At 60.6% G+C, this 14,838-nt stretch overlaps 1 protein-coding gene across 5 annotated transcripts in view; it reads right to left on the reverse strand.

The window, feature by feature from the left end:
• Positions 1–14,838, reverse strand: part of EXD3 (exonuclease 3'-5' domain containing 3) — an 81,417-nt gene that overhangs the window by 34,202 nt on the left and 32,377 nt on the right. For all 5 annotated transcript variants that reach the window (XM_045470090.1, XM_045470089.1, XM_045470087.1 and 2 more), the window contains 5 exons: positions 12,907–13,080; positions 12,396–12,563; positions 6,890–6,943; positions 5,795–5,934; positions 3,018–3,115 (listed from right to left, as the gene is read on the reverse strand). In XM_045470090.1, the coding sequence (XP_045326046.1) occupies positions 3,018–3,115; positions 5,795–5,934; positions 6,890–6,943; positions 12,396–12,563; positions 12,907–13,080 (634 nt within the window). The remainder of the gene's footprint in view (positions 1–3,017; positions 3,116–5,794; positions 5,935–6,889; positions 6,944–12,395; positions 12,564–12,906; positions 13,081–14,838) is intronic.

Genomic DNA, 14,838 nt, shown 5'->3' on the forward strand with positions numbered 1-14,838 from the left:
TAGACCTCCAAGGGGGGCACATCCTGAACTGCGGGGGGCGCCAGGCTAAGGCTGGTCCAAGACCCCAAAGACCCCTCTGGCCCCAAGCCCTGGGCCCACTGTGGCCATGACCCGACCCGGAAGTGTGGGCCCTGTGGGCCAGTGAATGTCATGGCAGGGCTGCTGGGGGGGGGGGTGGGGTGGGGGGGGGAAGGCCTGCATCTCAGACCCAGCTGTGGTCTCCCACACAGCCTACCCACCACCCCGGCCTTGTGGGCCTCACGCCCCACCCCCGCCCTGCCCCACACGGGCCTGAGTCCCGGGTGGGGAGAGCCTCCGCCGAGGCGGCAGGCGCAGCCCCCCACAGCAGCCAGCATCGACCCTGTGAGTGATTCCGTGCTGAGAGCCTCTCGGGCCCGTGTCCCTCACCCCGTGTGCACCCTGAGGGACGCCAGCAGGGCTCCCCAACACAGCACCCAGGACAGGCATGCAGGTGACCTCAGAGGCCCCCATGCCAGGGACGGGGATCCCCATGGGGGGTCCACTCCTTAGCGCTCCAGTCCTGCAACTGCACCCCAGACCTCCCTGTCCCTCAGACCCCAGCACCCCCAGGGGTCTGTGCTGCCGGGACCCTCCTTGGAGCTTCTGCACCTACAGCCCTTCTTTTGGTCTTCTTCTGCAGCCTGAGGGTGGCTCCTTCCTAGGGCTGTGTCCCCTGACGCCCCAGGGGTCCCAGCAGCCGGCTGGTCCTCCTAGACCTGCCTCGGCTGCTTCGGGCAGAGGCCCCCCAGCTACCGTCAGCACAGCCAGCAGCTCCTTGTCCCTAACTGACCCAGACTGACCCGCACCACCAGCCTCCAGGCGACCCCTTCTTGGTCCTCCCATCTCTTCACCTGGTGCCACCTGGGGGGCCGTGGACAATCACACATCAAAACCTCTTGGTGATGTGTTTCTGTCTGCAAAAGCCCCTAGTATTGCCCTCCTCTCTGGAGGCAATACTGCCTTCCGCAGGCACCTTTGTCCAGGGTCAGGGGATCTGCATAATTTCTCAAGGGTGTGAGGACAGAGAAGCCTGCAGGTGACTGAGACAGAAACCAGGTGCTGACCAGAGATGGGGCTGAAACTTGGACACAGACCCTAAAACACCTGTGAGCAAGACATTCGAAGGGAAAAAAGACAAAACTGGAAATATGTTCAAGTATCAAGAAACCACACAAAGCGAAAGAGCAGGTCTGGAAAAGAACCAAAGTATGACTTCTGGAGCCACAGGTACAACGATCAAAATGCAGTGTTTTGTAGTTTTTTGGACACAGAGGAGAAAATTAGTGACGCGGAAAAGAGCAGGAGTTGCCCGAGCTCATCGTGAGCGAGACACAGGACAGTAACACCGCAGGGAAGGCAGGGTGACAAGATCACACACGGGGCCGGAGAACCAAGAGCAACATCTGAGGACATGGTGACTTACAATTTTCCAGAACCAAGTGAAGACAGCAATCCACAGATTTAAAAAGCCCAACAAAAACCAAGCCAGATAAATACAAAGAGATCTATAACCACTCGCCTCAGAGTGAGACTGCAGAACATCAAAGACAGAGGAGACAGAGAGAGAGAGAGAGAGCGAGAGAGAGAGACTGCTTTCAGAGAAAAGAAATTAGATTTCTTCATAACAACACATTTCAACCCAAAGGACTGACATCATACGAAGCATGATCTTTGATCATGATGAGATTAAGAGCCCACACTAGAAAGATAACTCAAAGTGCCACATAGCTTTGAAATTAACAAGTCCAGTTCTAGGGGCGCCTGGGTGGCTCAGTCATGTGTCTGACTTGGGCTCAGGTCCCGATCTCACCATGAGTGAACTCGAGCCTTGCATCCTGCTCTGTGTTGTCAGGACACATCCTCTGTCTCCTTCTCTCTCTGTCCCTCCCCTACTAGCTCTCTCTCTCTCAAAAACAAATAAACATTAGGGGCTCCTGGGTGGCTCGGTCGGTTAAGCGTCCGACTTCGGCTCAGGTCATGATCTCACGGTCCGTGAGTTCGAGCCCCGCGTCGGGCTCTGTGCTGACAGCTCAGAGCCTGGAGCCTGTTTCAGATTCTGTGTCTCCCTCTCTCTCTGCCCCTCCCCTGTTCATGCTCTGTCTCTCTCTGTCTCAAAAATAAATAAACATTAAAAAAAAATTAAAAAATAAATAAACAAACATTAAAAACAGAAGAAGAAATACATTTCTAATTAGCCCATGGGTAAAGAAAAAATTATAATAAAAATTAGAAAATATCTTAACCCGAACAATAATAGAACTAATATATGTTGAAACTTGAGGAATATTTTAAGAAGCAAGAAGGTTTAAAATTTAGTTTGGTGGGCTGGGGAGGGCAATGAACAAAGAGGGCCAAAAAGCCAAAAGCCACCAACAAGTGGCCTTACATCAAACTAAAAATTACCTTCTGTACAGCAAAGAAACAGTCGACAGAATGAAGAGGCAACCTACAGAGTGGAAGGAGATATTTGCAAACCACGCATCTGACAAGAGGCTAACGTTCAAAATACAGAAGGAACCCATGCAATTCAATAGCCAAAAATCCGAAATAACCAGATTTAAAAACAAGCAGAGGAACCGAATGGATGTTTTCCAAAGAAGATATCCAAACAGGTGTTGAATGAATGAAATGGTCCAAGGTACCACTAATCATCAGGGAAATGAAACTCCAAATTATGATGAGATACCACCTCACGGGTGCTAGAACGGCCATCAGCCATCATTGGACGAAAAGACAAGAACGGACAAGAAGGGGCGGGGGCAGGGAGGGGGCGGGGTGCAGCAAGGCCCCACCTCCCAGGAGTCTACGCAGGCGGGCAAAGGGGCTTGCGGGCCTCAGGCTGCTGCTGCTCGCGTCCAGGGCCTGCAATGGGCAAGCGGCAGGAAGCGGGGGGGGGGGGGGGGGGGGGGGGGGGGGGGGGGGGGAGGTCGGTGGACCCTGGTCAGCCTGAACCCCGCATCCGCCGGGCGCGCACAGGTTGTGGGGGCGGCACTCACCCGGGTCCAGGCCCAGCGGCTCCAGCTGGCTCAGGACCCGCCGACTTAGCACTCTGGGACTCAGCCTCTCCAGCCTCGAGGTCACCTGTGGGTGCTGCCTGCAGGGAGAGAAACACAGCTCCCGTCTGGCACTGCTTTAAGACTTTTGTTTTCATCTAAGTCACACACGCACAGTTTAAAACTCAGGTAGTTCTACAAGGTTTATGGAGAGAGCAGTCACCCTGTCACCCTGCCCCACTGCACACCAGACACACACATCACTTTTGTCGTGTTTCGTATTTGTCTCTGTGCTTACAAGCGACATCCTTGTACGTGATCTCTTGGTTATTCAGTTTTAGGAGTTTGGTCTGGACATCTCACCACGGAAGGCTCTCCGGCCTCCCTCCCCACACAGTATCCAAGCCCTTACGTAGGGCCAGGATGCCGTGTCTGCCATATCATGACCAGACAACCAGGCGAACACTGTCAGTGGCCAGGCCACATCCTCCTGTTCTCTTCAGGGTTAATACCTGTCTGCTGAGGTTGCTGACCCAGGCCCCCCGCCTGCCTCGCCCTGTGCCCACAACTTGGTGGACACACCTCCTCACTCCCCCAGCTGACAGCTCAGCACACACCCGCAGAAGTTGCTAGAGCTGGTGTGCGCCTGAGCTCTGCCCCGCGCCGGCTTGAGGGTTCGGCTGAGCTGAGACCTTGGGGTCCGGGCAGGCGATGCTCCTGGAATCCCGCCTGATCCCCGCTCTTCCTGGGGTCTGCAGTGTGTGTCTCACCCATGCAGGCTGCCCCGCAGACCCGCTAAGCCGGGCGCCTCGGGACCGGGGTTCCCACTACTTGGATGTCGGGCCTTCTTGGCAAGATCTCTACCTTTTCTTTTAACCTTTTCTCTCTGATTTTCAATCTGTTTATCTGTTTTGTACTTTTTCGAAGACATCTTCAAATTTATCTTCCAAACTTTTATTGTGCTTTTCACTTTGCTGTTAAATTTTTGATTGCAAAGAGTTCTGTTCTGTGTTCTGCAGACACCTCGGCCCAGGGTCCCCAAGGACCGGCTGACCGCTGAGGGCCCTCCTCGGGCTCTGCGTTGGACCCCACACGCTCCTGGTGGCCACAGGTCAGCTTCCCAGCCTGCTAAGTGCTCTACCTGACCACCTGCCACCAGCTCTTGGACCCCTGCTGTCGCTGCCTCTCCTTCTCTTAAAATGTCTTCTTCACTTTGGGGCAGAGACACAATAATAAATGCTTGTATTTATCAGCCAGAAGCACTTTTTAAAACCTAGCGTTTATAGGGGCGCCTGGGGGCTCAGTCGGTTAAGCATCTGACTCTTGATCTCAGCTCGTCATGATCTCACGGTTCGTGAGCTAAAGCCCCACATCGGACTCTGTGCTGATGGTGCCAAACCTGCTTGTTATTCTCTCTCCCTCTCCCTCTCCCTCTCTCTCTCTGTCTCTCTCTCCCTCCCTTTCTCTAGGCTCTAGGAAAATTTTTTCTAAACTATTCTTTTTAAGTTTGTTTGTTTGTTTGTTTATTTATAAGAGAGAAAGAAGAATGGGGGGAGGGAGGGAGAGAGGGAGAGGGAGAGGGGGAGAGGGGGGAGAGAGAGAGAGAGAGAGAGAGAGAGAGAGAGAGAGAATCCCAAGCAGGCTCCAAGCTGTCAGCACAGAGCCCAATGTGGGGCTCAAAGTCATGAACCGTGAGATCACGACCTGAGCCAAGATCTAGAGTTGGACTGAGCCACCCAGGTGTCTTAAGACCCAGGAAATTTTTTAAAAATCATTGATTTAAACCAATATCCTCAACTAGATCCAGCCACACAGGGCCTTCCTCACTGTCCCACTGTCCATCCATGTATGTCCCTTCTCCACATGGGACTCTGGCCCCTGGCCCCACAGTATGTTCACTTACTTGCTCTGTGTGTCCCCCCACCCTTTTTTTAAAGTCCTTGTTTATTGTTCAAGCCACTTTTTTTTTAGTAATCTCCATGCCGAACTTGGGGCTCAAACTCATGACCCCGGGATCAAGAGTCGCATGCTTCACTGACTGGGCCAGCTGGGTGCCACTCTGTCACTTTTCCAATCCGTAATGACAGGGAGGAGAGCCAGCGCTGGACGAGCCCGGCCCGGGGCTGTGTGGGTTTGCCTGCTTCCCAGCATTTAAGTCACACAACCCTTGAAACAGGCAAGATCAGTCCAGTTTTAGGGACAAGGAAAGAAACCCAGAAAGTGAAGTGACTTGCTCATAGGTCCAGGGAGGTCTGCCCCAGAGCCCGAGGTCTGGATCTCCGGCCGGGGGCCCCAGGGCTGAGTAGTTCGCGGAGCCAGGATCGAGGCACTACTACCTGCGGATGGGCGGGTGGCTCAAGGAGCCTTCACAGACCTCCAGGAGCTGCTGCCCCTGTGCCCCCCTCAACACGTGTGGCAAGATGTTCTCCCGCCAGATGCCACCCCCGTGCCCCACACCCAGGCGACACCCTCACGTCACATATACAGGCACGTGGGCTATCCACATGGGCTCCACACTTGTCCCTGGCGATTTATCCCACGAAGGGATGAAGGAATGAGTGAATGGATAAGCAGCGAGACTTCCGGAACCAGGTAAGAAGTCACCCACCTGACGCGGAGGATTGTTTTTGTTCGCCCGAGGGTGGTAACCATCTCTCATCTGGTCCCTGGCAGGCGTGGCCCCTCGCTGGCCGACCCGGCTGCGACTTGTGGGGGCCATGCGTGTGGCCTTCCCCTGTGCTTGCCCCCCTCACCCCACCCTGGGCCCCCGTGGGGCTCACCTGGCAACAACTCCGATGTCAAAGCCGGGCCGGCACCAGGAGTCCAGGAGGGCCAGCAGCCTCCTCTGGAGGTCCGGGAAGCCGGCCACATAACGCTCCACGAGGCTCACTCTGTCCTGGAGGAGCAGTGGGGTGCACATCTGCGGGGAAGCACGTCCTCAGGCCACAGCCCTGTGGGCATCTGGCACCTCCACCCCCAGCTGAGACCCCAGACTCACCTCCAACCCAGCCAAGAGTGTGAGTGCCCCCATAGTGGCTCCTGGGGCACGATGCAGGCAGCCCAGCCCATGCCCTGCGCTTGAGCATCTCGCCCCCACACACGCAGGCCCCACAGCTCCCTGGGGCTCGGCCTGGGCTCTGTGGTCATTTTCATCCCCATTACAAAGGCCTGGAGGCCCCAAGAGGCAAGGGGAACCTGGGGAAGCTGTTTCTCCTATCTTCACTGAACTGGGGGCGGGGGGCGGGGGGCGGGAGGGAGGCCAACGTGGGCAGTAGCCCGATGGCACAGAAATGCCTCCTCGTTGGCACAGATGGCATGCCTACTCCTAGGGCCCATGAGTGCATGAGCCCATGAGAGCCCCAAGCTGAGCCCTCAGGGAACCTTGGAGGCAGCCCCTGATGGTGGCACTGGCCCTTTGGACACTCGGGCCGTTCCCACTGCAAACGTCAGGCCTCAACAAAGCCCCCTTCCAGTGGTCCCTACACTAGACCCCACCTCACCTCCTTTCCTCTCCATGTGACCACACAGGTCAGGCTGCCTGGAGCCCAGACTGGATGGGGTCCCATCAGCCAGGCTGGAACCATGGGGGTGGTCCTCACGGAGAGCTCCATTCCTGAGAGCCCCTCTGGCCACCACTTTCGGAGCATACCACACCTGAGCCCAATGACTGCCCTCCTGGGCACGCCCCTTGGGCCCTCCGAGTAGGGTCAGGCGGTCACACGCGACCCTTGCCCTCTAGCACCCCAGCCCCACCCTGTGAACAGCAGAGGCCGGGGCTCAGTGGTACAAGACCCTCCGCCTCCAGACCATGTTTCTGGAGACCTGGGCTTCATCCACGTTGGGACCTACAAAACTCACGTGAGAAAGACACTTACCTTTTCAACATCAAGTGCTGGCTGCAACTTCAGCCTGGAGCCCAGCACGACAGCCTGGCAATCAGAAATGGAACAGGTTCCACAAAGTACACGGGCCCTGGTGGGGCATGGGCAGCGCCACGGTGGGGGGGGGCTCCCACCCTCTACACCTCTGTCACTGGGGCACAGGACAGGCCTGTTCAGGTCCAAGGGGCCTGGAACCCAGAAGCCTCCTGGCAGACAAGCACCCCTGCCCCCCCCCCCCCCCCCCCCCCCGGGCTGAGTCAGGTTCCACAAGAGGTGGGGCAGGTGGGAATGACCCATGGGCCCTACCAGGCTGGGGTGTGGCCTGCTGGATAGGGCATCAGGGTGGGTGCTGGGCCCAAGTGGCTCTGGCCAGGGGGTGCTGATGAGTGGATAGAGAACGAGGGGGGGCAGACAAGAAGTAGAAGTTTTGTCACCTACCCCCAGGCTCTGCCTCCACATACCCGCTCTCACATGCCCCGTACCTCCCACCAGTTGCCCTCCACCTGCAAGAGCCTGGCACGGCCAGTCACGGTGCTCACAGCCAGGGGCCAGGGTTGGTGACCCCTGCCTCTGTGCACCCTGAGGCCTGGGGGCCTGTGGCCCTGAAGCGCAGGGGCCTCTGAGCGCTTTCCACAAGGCATACTGTGTGTGCAATCCAAAACGGCTAATGAGTGCAGGGCTCTCTGTCCAAAAGGGCGGACTGGCCCCAGGACGAGAGGCCGGAGTAGGCCGTGGTGTGGCCTGAGTGTGTTGGGGGAAGCACAGAGCTGCCCCCTTGGGTCCACAGAAGAGAGGCTCTGAACCCACCGCTTCCTGGTGAGGACGGGAGGGTAGTGGGCGCAGCTGAGAACCCTGCCCGCGGGCGGCCGACCGGCCGCAGGGACCCTCCTCCGACTCAGCATAGAGAACGCCCGGGGCCCTGAGCGCCCGCACGTAGCGCTGACCGGGCTGCTATTAATAATTTCCATACATCGCGCTCCCATTATGAGCAAAAATAACCGGCAGAGCAGCCGGGCGCCCCGCCCCACGCGGCTCACACAAAGGACCAAAATAGCGGCCTGGGAAAGGCTCGCTCCGGCCTCCGGCCGCGGACCGCGCGGGGCGGGGGCGCAGGGCCAGGGGCCTTTCCCTGCGCAGCGCTGACCCGGCGCCTCCACAGCCTGGCTGCTGTCCAGGAGCTCGGCCGCCAGGGCCCCGAGGGGCCCCGAGCGGGGGGCAGGGGCGCAGGGGGCGGGGCCAGAGCTGGAGGAGGGACTCGAGGGGGGGGCAGGGCCTGGGGAGGGGCTCAGGTGCCTCCCGCCCACGGGGACCTTGTCTTTTCTGGATGGGAGGCCCCCTGAGAACTGAGGGAGCGCCAGGCCCGCACCCGGGAAGGCTAGCGTGCATACCCCGGTGGCCCCGCGCACCGAGCTCACGAACTGGGGTGGTCGGAACACTACCACCTGCGGCGCTTCTTCCGCCGTCGACACCTGGACCTGCGCTTGGTCAGGCCACGCCACGGCCGAGAAGGGGCTGTGGAGAGGGATACCTGGGGGCCTGAGACCCTCCCATCCTCCAGACCGGGCCACGAGCCAGTGACCCTGGGAGAGGTGGGGGGGGGGGGGCACGAGGCGAGGGGCAGGGGGCGGCAGAGATGCCCTCCTTCTCCCCTCACTACCTCTGCTGGGGTATCGGCCCCCATCATCTGTGGCTCCTGCTCCTCTAGGGACAAGACTCCGTCTGTCTCTAGGCTCCAGCCCTCATTGGGGTCTGGGGGGGATCCTGAGCCCCCCACTCTCCAACAACCCCTCTGACTCCTGGGGTGAGGCCTCAGGCTTGGGAACGGTGGCCTGGGTGTCAGGTCAGGCTGCCACGGGAGGCTGGGCGCTGCCCTGCACAGAAGCAGGAGCTTCGCTTTACAGGGCAGCCTAGAGCGCTGAGGGTGCCCCCGCTCTGCCGGCAGGGCCTCCCTCCCCCCGAGGAGCCTGTGGTGCCAACCCCAACCCTCTCACCTGCCGCCTTGCCACCAGGGTCCTGGTCAGTGGTGCCCACCGGCTGAGGTGGGGGGGGGGGGCGGTGCTCAGAGCCCAGCCCACCCATCCTAGGCAGGCAGCTCAGTCCTAACATGTGTGGCCGGGTACACAGCCCACCTGGCCACACAATGACACTGTCACACAGGGCTCAGAGTGCTCAGTATGGCCCCTCTCTGCTCCCTGGTTCCTCCCAAGCTCTCCTAGCACCCAGGGTGCCCTCTCTCAGCCACGTGGCCTCTGTGGAAGCTGCAGGGTATGGCCAGCGTGCCAGGGCTGGATGGCCGCAGACACCCCCCAGGGACAGTTTGGGAGGTACCCTCATTCTGCACCTGCACCTCTGTACCTGGAGGCTGGGTGGGGTGGCACAGGACAAGGAAAGGGGCAGCCAGGGGGTGTGGTCTCGGTGACCTGGCGGGGATGATTGACAGCAGGAAGCCCCCCGGGGCCTGGCTTCCGTCTTGGGGCTTGGTCGGGGCGGGTGCTGTATGTAGTTGTTTCATTGCCATGAGGTGGGCTTAGCATCTGTCTCTGGTCATTTTTCTGTCTGAGCTTCTGCTGAGAGGACAGCACACCAAGCCGCCCATGGCCTGGTCACATGAGAGAGTGCAGGCACATCACCTGCTGACACAGGCACCTGTGACAGGGAAGGTGGGAGGGGCTGAGACCCCACGGGAGGAAACTGCGGAGGACCGGGCCCCTGGCGCCTCCCAGGCCTTCCTGGCCTCTGCATGGAGGCCTCTAAGAAGAGAGATGCCAGCTGAGTCAGGGCGAGGCTGTGGAAACCTCTGGCCAGACAGACTCCGGGACTGCTGCCTTTGGGGAAAACAACTCAGAAAACCCAGAGGGGCCGGGGTGGCCGCCGTGGGAGGAGCGTTCATGGGCCACCCCCCACCTCCTCCCGGCTGTCCACTCCATGGGGCTGGAGGCCGGGCAGGTGCCCAGGCAGCCAAGCCCAGACTCGGCAGCCTCAGACCCAGGACGGGCCTGCCTCCCACCTCCACAGCTCAGCTCGGGCCTGGAGCCAAGGGGCTTTTTTTTCTTCCCCCTGAAGCAAAGCTATCTTTTTACCTTGATAAGCTGTTTAAAAAATGTAAATAAAATAACTCAGTAGACAAAAGCGGGCATTCATCCCGCCTGGAGCCAGCCGCCGCCCTCGACATGAAATATCGGTGCACATTAAGTCGTGAGTCCCTGCTAATCCGAGCGGACAGGCCTGAATGCGGCCCCTTTCGCCGGGCGCGGCGGTGGGCACTGGAGCATGCACTGCCTGCCGGGCGGCCCCGCTTGGGGACAATGGCTTTTCTTCGCAGAAGGGGCCTGTGCGGGACAAGAGCCCCCTTTGTGTTGGGATTCCTGCCTTGGAGCGCGAGGGAGGCGCATTCAGCCGGCCCTAGACACTCTTTGAAAGGCTCGGGTGTAACAGAAGACACCGAAACACTAGCCTGCCTTCTGCCTCCCGCATTCTTGCAAGCCCAGCCGCCCATTCAGCCTGCGGAGAATGGCCCTGCGCCACAGGAGCGGAGCCCCAGCCACATTGTCCCTGGCGTGGCCATCTTGGTTTCTCAGCGCCCTTCACCAGCCTCGAGACAAGAGCCCAGGGCCGGGCATGACAGTCACCAACACACGGCCCACACCTCTGAGGGTGCAGGACTGGCGGTCCAGGTGAGGCCCAAATGGCAATGAGCCTCTTCACTGGGACTGGCCCCTCGGGGAGGAAGGCCCCCCGTGGGGCAGGTCTGGGGTTCTGCCTCGGTGCCCACTGAGGCATGGGGAGCAGCGCCCCTGGGCAGTGGGAGGGGTGAGCCAGGAGTGAGCCCCTGGACACCCCCGGGACTGGACCTGGGACATAGCAAGAGTGCCCCGCTGAGCTGCGCAGCCTAAGACTTCTCCCTGTGTTGCGACCTTCACATCTCAGGGCACAGAGATGTCATGGGGGCCCCTGTGCCTGCAGCAACAGCTCAGAGCTGCGCCCCACCCCCACCATAGAGCCGCCCCTCCCTGCTCACCACAGACCCCCCACTCCTTACTACCTCATGCAGACCCAAGTCACTCCCAGTGCTCGTGGCCAGCCTCCACCTCCTCTCGGAAACTTCTGGACTTCAATGAGAGCTGGTAGGGCTCATAAGGGAGACCCAGCGAACCCACCAAGACCTCCAGAGCCCCACAAGCTCTTACCCAGAGACCTGCAGCTACTAAGCCCACGTTTCCACATTTGCTCTTTCTGACCCAGACTTTCCCAGGATAAGGGAGCCATGACCCGTCCCAGGCATGGCCCCACGTCCCAAAGCATTACATGCGCCAGAGGACTCTCTGCTGTCATAACTGGTCACCTGTGCCCCAAAGTGCCAGTGCTGTGCCCTACGCGGAACTTCTGCAAAAAAACCCAAAACCATGAGTGGCATGCTGAGGGGCTGGTCCTGGGAAACACTGAAACAGGTAGGCTGGGGTCCTGCCCAGCCTAGTACCTGCAAGGACCCAAAAGGACCCTTGGGGTGTCTGACCCTCACAGGGGCACCACCGCTGCGGGGACCTGGTCCAACAGAACAACAAATAGCAGGAGTTGTGCTACCCAGAGCGAGGCCCCTTCACTCCAGGGCAGGCCCCTTGACAGGTGCAAGGAGGTGGCAGACACAGCATGAGGGCTCTCAGGGGGCTCTTCCAGACCCCGCTGTGAGAATAGGAGCAAATGGGCCAGTCCCCAGGCCTGGTATGGGTGTGGCCGCAGGACCCCCGACAAGGATACAAAGCCAGCAGCTGGAAGCGGCTGGGCCCAGAGGGAACTGGGCTGTCGGTCCCCAGGCCACAGCACACTGAGGCCAAGAGACCTTGCGAGTGGGCCTGGGCAGAGGCAGGAGGGAGAAGGGGGAACCCTGTGGAGTCATGTGGGTGCTCCCTGGCAAAGCTCCCCGCTTGGGAGGCTCTGGGCTGGGAGGGTGTGGGAGGTCCAGCTGTCTGATCGAGGCTCGAGGGGTGGCAAGTGTGGGCAGAGGGACGCCCGCACCCCTGATCTTCTTAGCCCCCCGGAGTGTTTCTGGGAACTGACATGTGAGACCGGACAGCAGCGGCTCAGGTAAGCGGTTCTGCCACAGGGCTTCCAGGCCAAAGCCAGGGTGTCCTTGGGCTGCGTCCTCAGCGAACACCCAGGAGGAAGGACCCCAGGTGTTGCACCAGAGAGCCAGGCGTGGGGGGCGGGGGGTGCTGCTCCCAGACTCTTTTCCAGCTTGGTGAGTGTGAGGGGCTCCTGGGACCCCAGTGCATGGCACAGCCCCGAGCTGGGCTCCTGGGGTGGCTGATCCCTGAGACCCTCTGCTCCAGACCCAGAGTCCCCGTTGCAGCACTCCCATAGCGGAGGGGTGGAGAGGACACTCCCAGGGTGGACCCTGGGAGCCCCCTCAGCCCAGCTCTTGCCGGCTCCACTGACCCCACGTGCAGACCTGGCCCCTGAGCCCCTCCCAGCCAGCCCCGATGTACATGGGGGTCACACTCACTTCTTTGAACTTGCCCTCCTGGTGGAGCTGGTGGATGTGAGTCAGCAGGGGGCTCCGGTCTGCGTCCTGCAGCTGGAAGATGCTGACCAGTGGCTCCACGAGACTAGGGGGGCTCCTGGCGAGGACCCTGACTGCACGGGCCTGTAGCTGTTGCAGCCTTGAGCTGGGCTGGGAGACCGGAGAGCCAGCCTCAGCCGGGGAGTGGGGGGCTGCAGCTGGAGCATGGTGCTGGGGCAGAAGTCCAGCACCTCACCCCTGTGCCTACGGTGGACAGTCCAGGCAGGCCAGGCCTGGGGGGCAGGAGCACGGACGAGGGAGACGTGTGACTGTGGGGAAGCTGAGAGTCAAGCCCACAGACCCGGGAGCACAGTCAGTCCGAAGGCAGCGGCCCCTGCCCACCAGGGGTGAACGAGCTCAGCGGGCCAGGTCAGGCAGGCGTGGAGCCCACCAGGCCGAGAGCTATGGAGGGGGTGGGAGGGGCGAGGCTGGTGGGGCCGTGGGCAGGGCTCACCTGGGCCGGCGCAGGGAGTGGCCGTGCCTGCAGCCAGCGGTGCAGCTCACAGACTACCCAGGCCTCCAGGGAGGGGCCCTTCCGCTGCCAGGCCTGGCTGCCTTCCAGCATGTCCAGGAGTCCGGTCAGTGGGTCATCCAGGGCAGCAAACCCCCGCCAGGCCTCTTCCCGGAGCTGCGGAGACACAGCACCTCACTGTCTCTTTGTTGAGCTCAAATCCTCCTGGCAAACCCTGCCCCGGCCTGCACGGCCCAGCATGTGGTCTGCTCAGAGGGGGGACTGGGGCTGGTCAGCACTGTCCTCCCATCCTCGGGGTCCTGGTCTGACCCGCCATGCCCCTGGCCCTGGGTGGCAGCCACCGTCCACACCGACGGTCCTGTAAAGACAGAGGGCATGTTCCCCGAGTCGGGCCAAGGGCGGCGGGACCCATCTGAGAGGCTCCGTTCATTCGGCTTCGCCCCAACTACCCGTGCGGCACGCCGAGGACCTGGCACTGGTCCTTCAGACACAGTGACTCCCTGGCGGGGCCAGCAAGCAACAGGAAACAGAAGAAAGAAGAGAAAAAGCCAAACTGGAAAAGGTCTTTGATTCACTTTTCCACCTCTTGCACTGCCAAAGGCTTGGAAACATGTATGAGCTGAAGAGAGAAACACCAGGAACACGTGCGGTGTTCTCTCCCAAATGTGTCTTCAGGAGAACAGTGATTCCTGATGGACTTTTAAGCAAGTGGGGTGTCGGGCGAGGGCCACACTGCACCCAGCCCTGGCTCTCCACTCTGCCTGACTCGGCCGTTCAGTCGTGAGACACCCTGCAGTCAAGAACTTGCTGCAACTACAGAGGCCTGTCTCGGGCCCCCCTCCAGGCAGAGCTGCAGGGTCAGGGTCTCGGCCGTGAGCTCAGGAAACAGACCCCTGGACACCGGAGGCTATTCGTAAGCAGCCTGGAGGTGAGGCCGCGGCTGTCCTTGCAGACCTGCACACGGAGAGCACCCTGAGGACAGCCTGAAATACTGCCACTCTCTGGGATGCGCGGGCCACACGCCCGTCTCAAGGAAGCTGGGGGCACCCGCAGGGGCCACTGTCCTCCACCCTCCAGGAACGTGTGAAAGAAGACAGCTGAGGCCGAACCACCGCCACTTTCTTGCTCATGGAAGGAAAGGTCTAGAAGGATGCGGCCCTGGACTTTGGTCCTAACTTGTTCACGTGTGGTGCCCGTTCAGGGCCCCCGAAGAACAGCTCCGAGAGGCTCCCAGAGCAAAGCAGGGAGGCTGTGTGGCCGGGGCCTGGGCTGACAGTCGCCAGCCAGTCAGCTCTTCCGCTCGCAAGGTGAGCTCAGGTAAACGCCTTGTCTCCTTTCTGCGCGGGGCAGTCTCTACCTGCCTGGCCCCTTGCCACCAGCCGGACAGAGGGTGTGCGGCAGCCAGCCCTGGGGCAGGGCAGGGGGCCGGAAGGAGGAACCAGGCGCAGGACCGCGACCTTCCAGCTCTGAGCTGGGTGCCTGCTGACCAGGCGCCATGAAAAGGAAGGCTCTTCCAAGGGCACCACCACCCTTCCAGCCAGGTGTGGCTGCCCAGCCCTGGTAGGTTTCACAGACCCCTTCCCAGTAGGGTCGCTCCGTAGTCCACTGTTGGGGCCGGCTCCCTCCTTCGGGCTCGCCCAGCTGCTCTTTGTGGTGGAACCTCGTGGTAGCCAGCCGAAGGGGGGTGAGCAGGCATGTCCTTCCACGATGGCCGCTGCCCATTGTCGGCACCCTGGGCCAAGGACTCTGCCCTCCGTGGCTGGGAGTTGCCTCTGTCCCTTCCCGTGAAAAGTGCCTGGGAGGGGCGCCTGGGTGGCTTGGTCAGTTAAGCGTCCGACTTCAGCTCAGGTCATGATCTCACGGTCCATGAGTTCGAGCCCCGCGTTGGGCTCTGTGCTGACAGCTCAGAGCCTG

Source organism: Leopardus geoffroyi, chromosome D4, assembly GCF_018350155.1.
Source record: "Leopardus geoffroyi isolate Oge1 chromosome D4, O.geoffroyi_Oge1_pat1.0, whole genome shotgun sequence".
Classification (NCBI taxonomy): Eukaryota; Metazoa; Chordata; class Mammalia; order Carnivora; family Felidae; genus Leopardus; species Leopardus geoffroyi.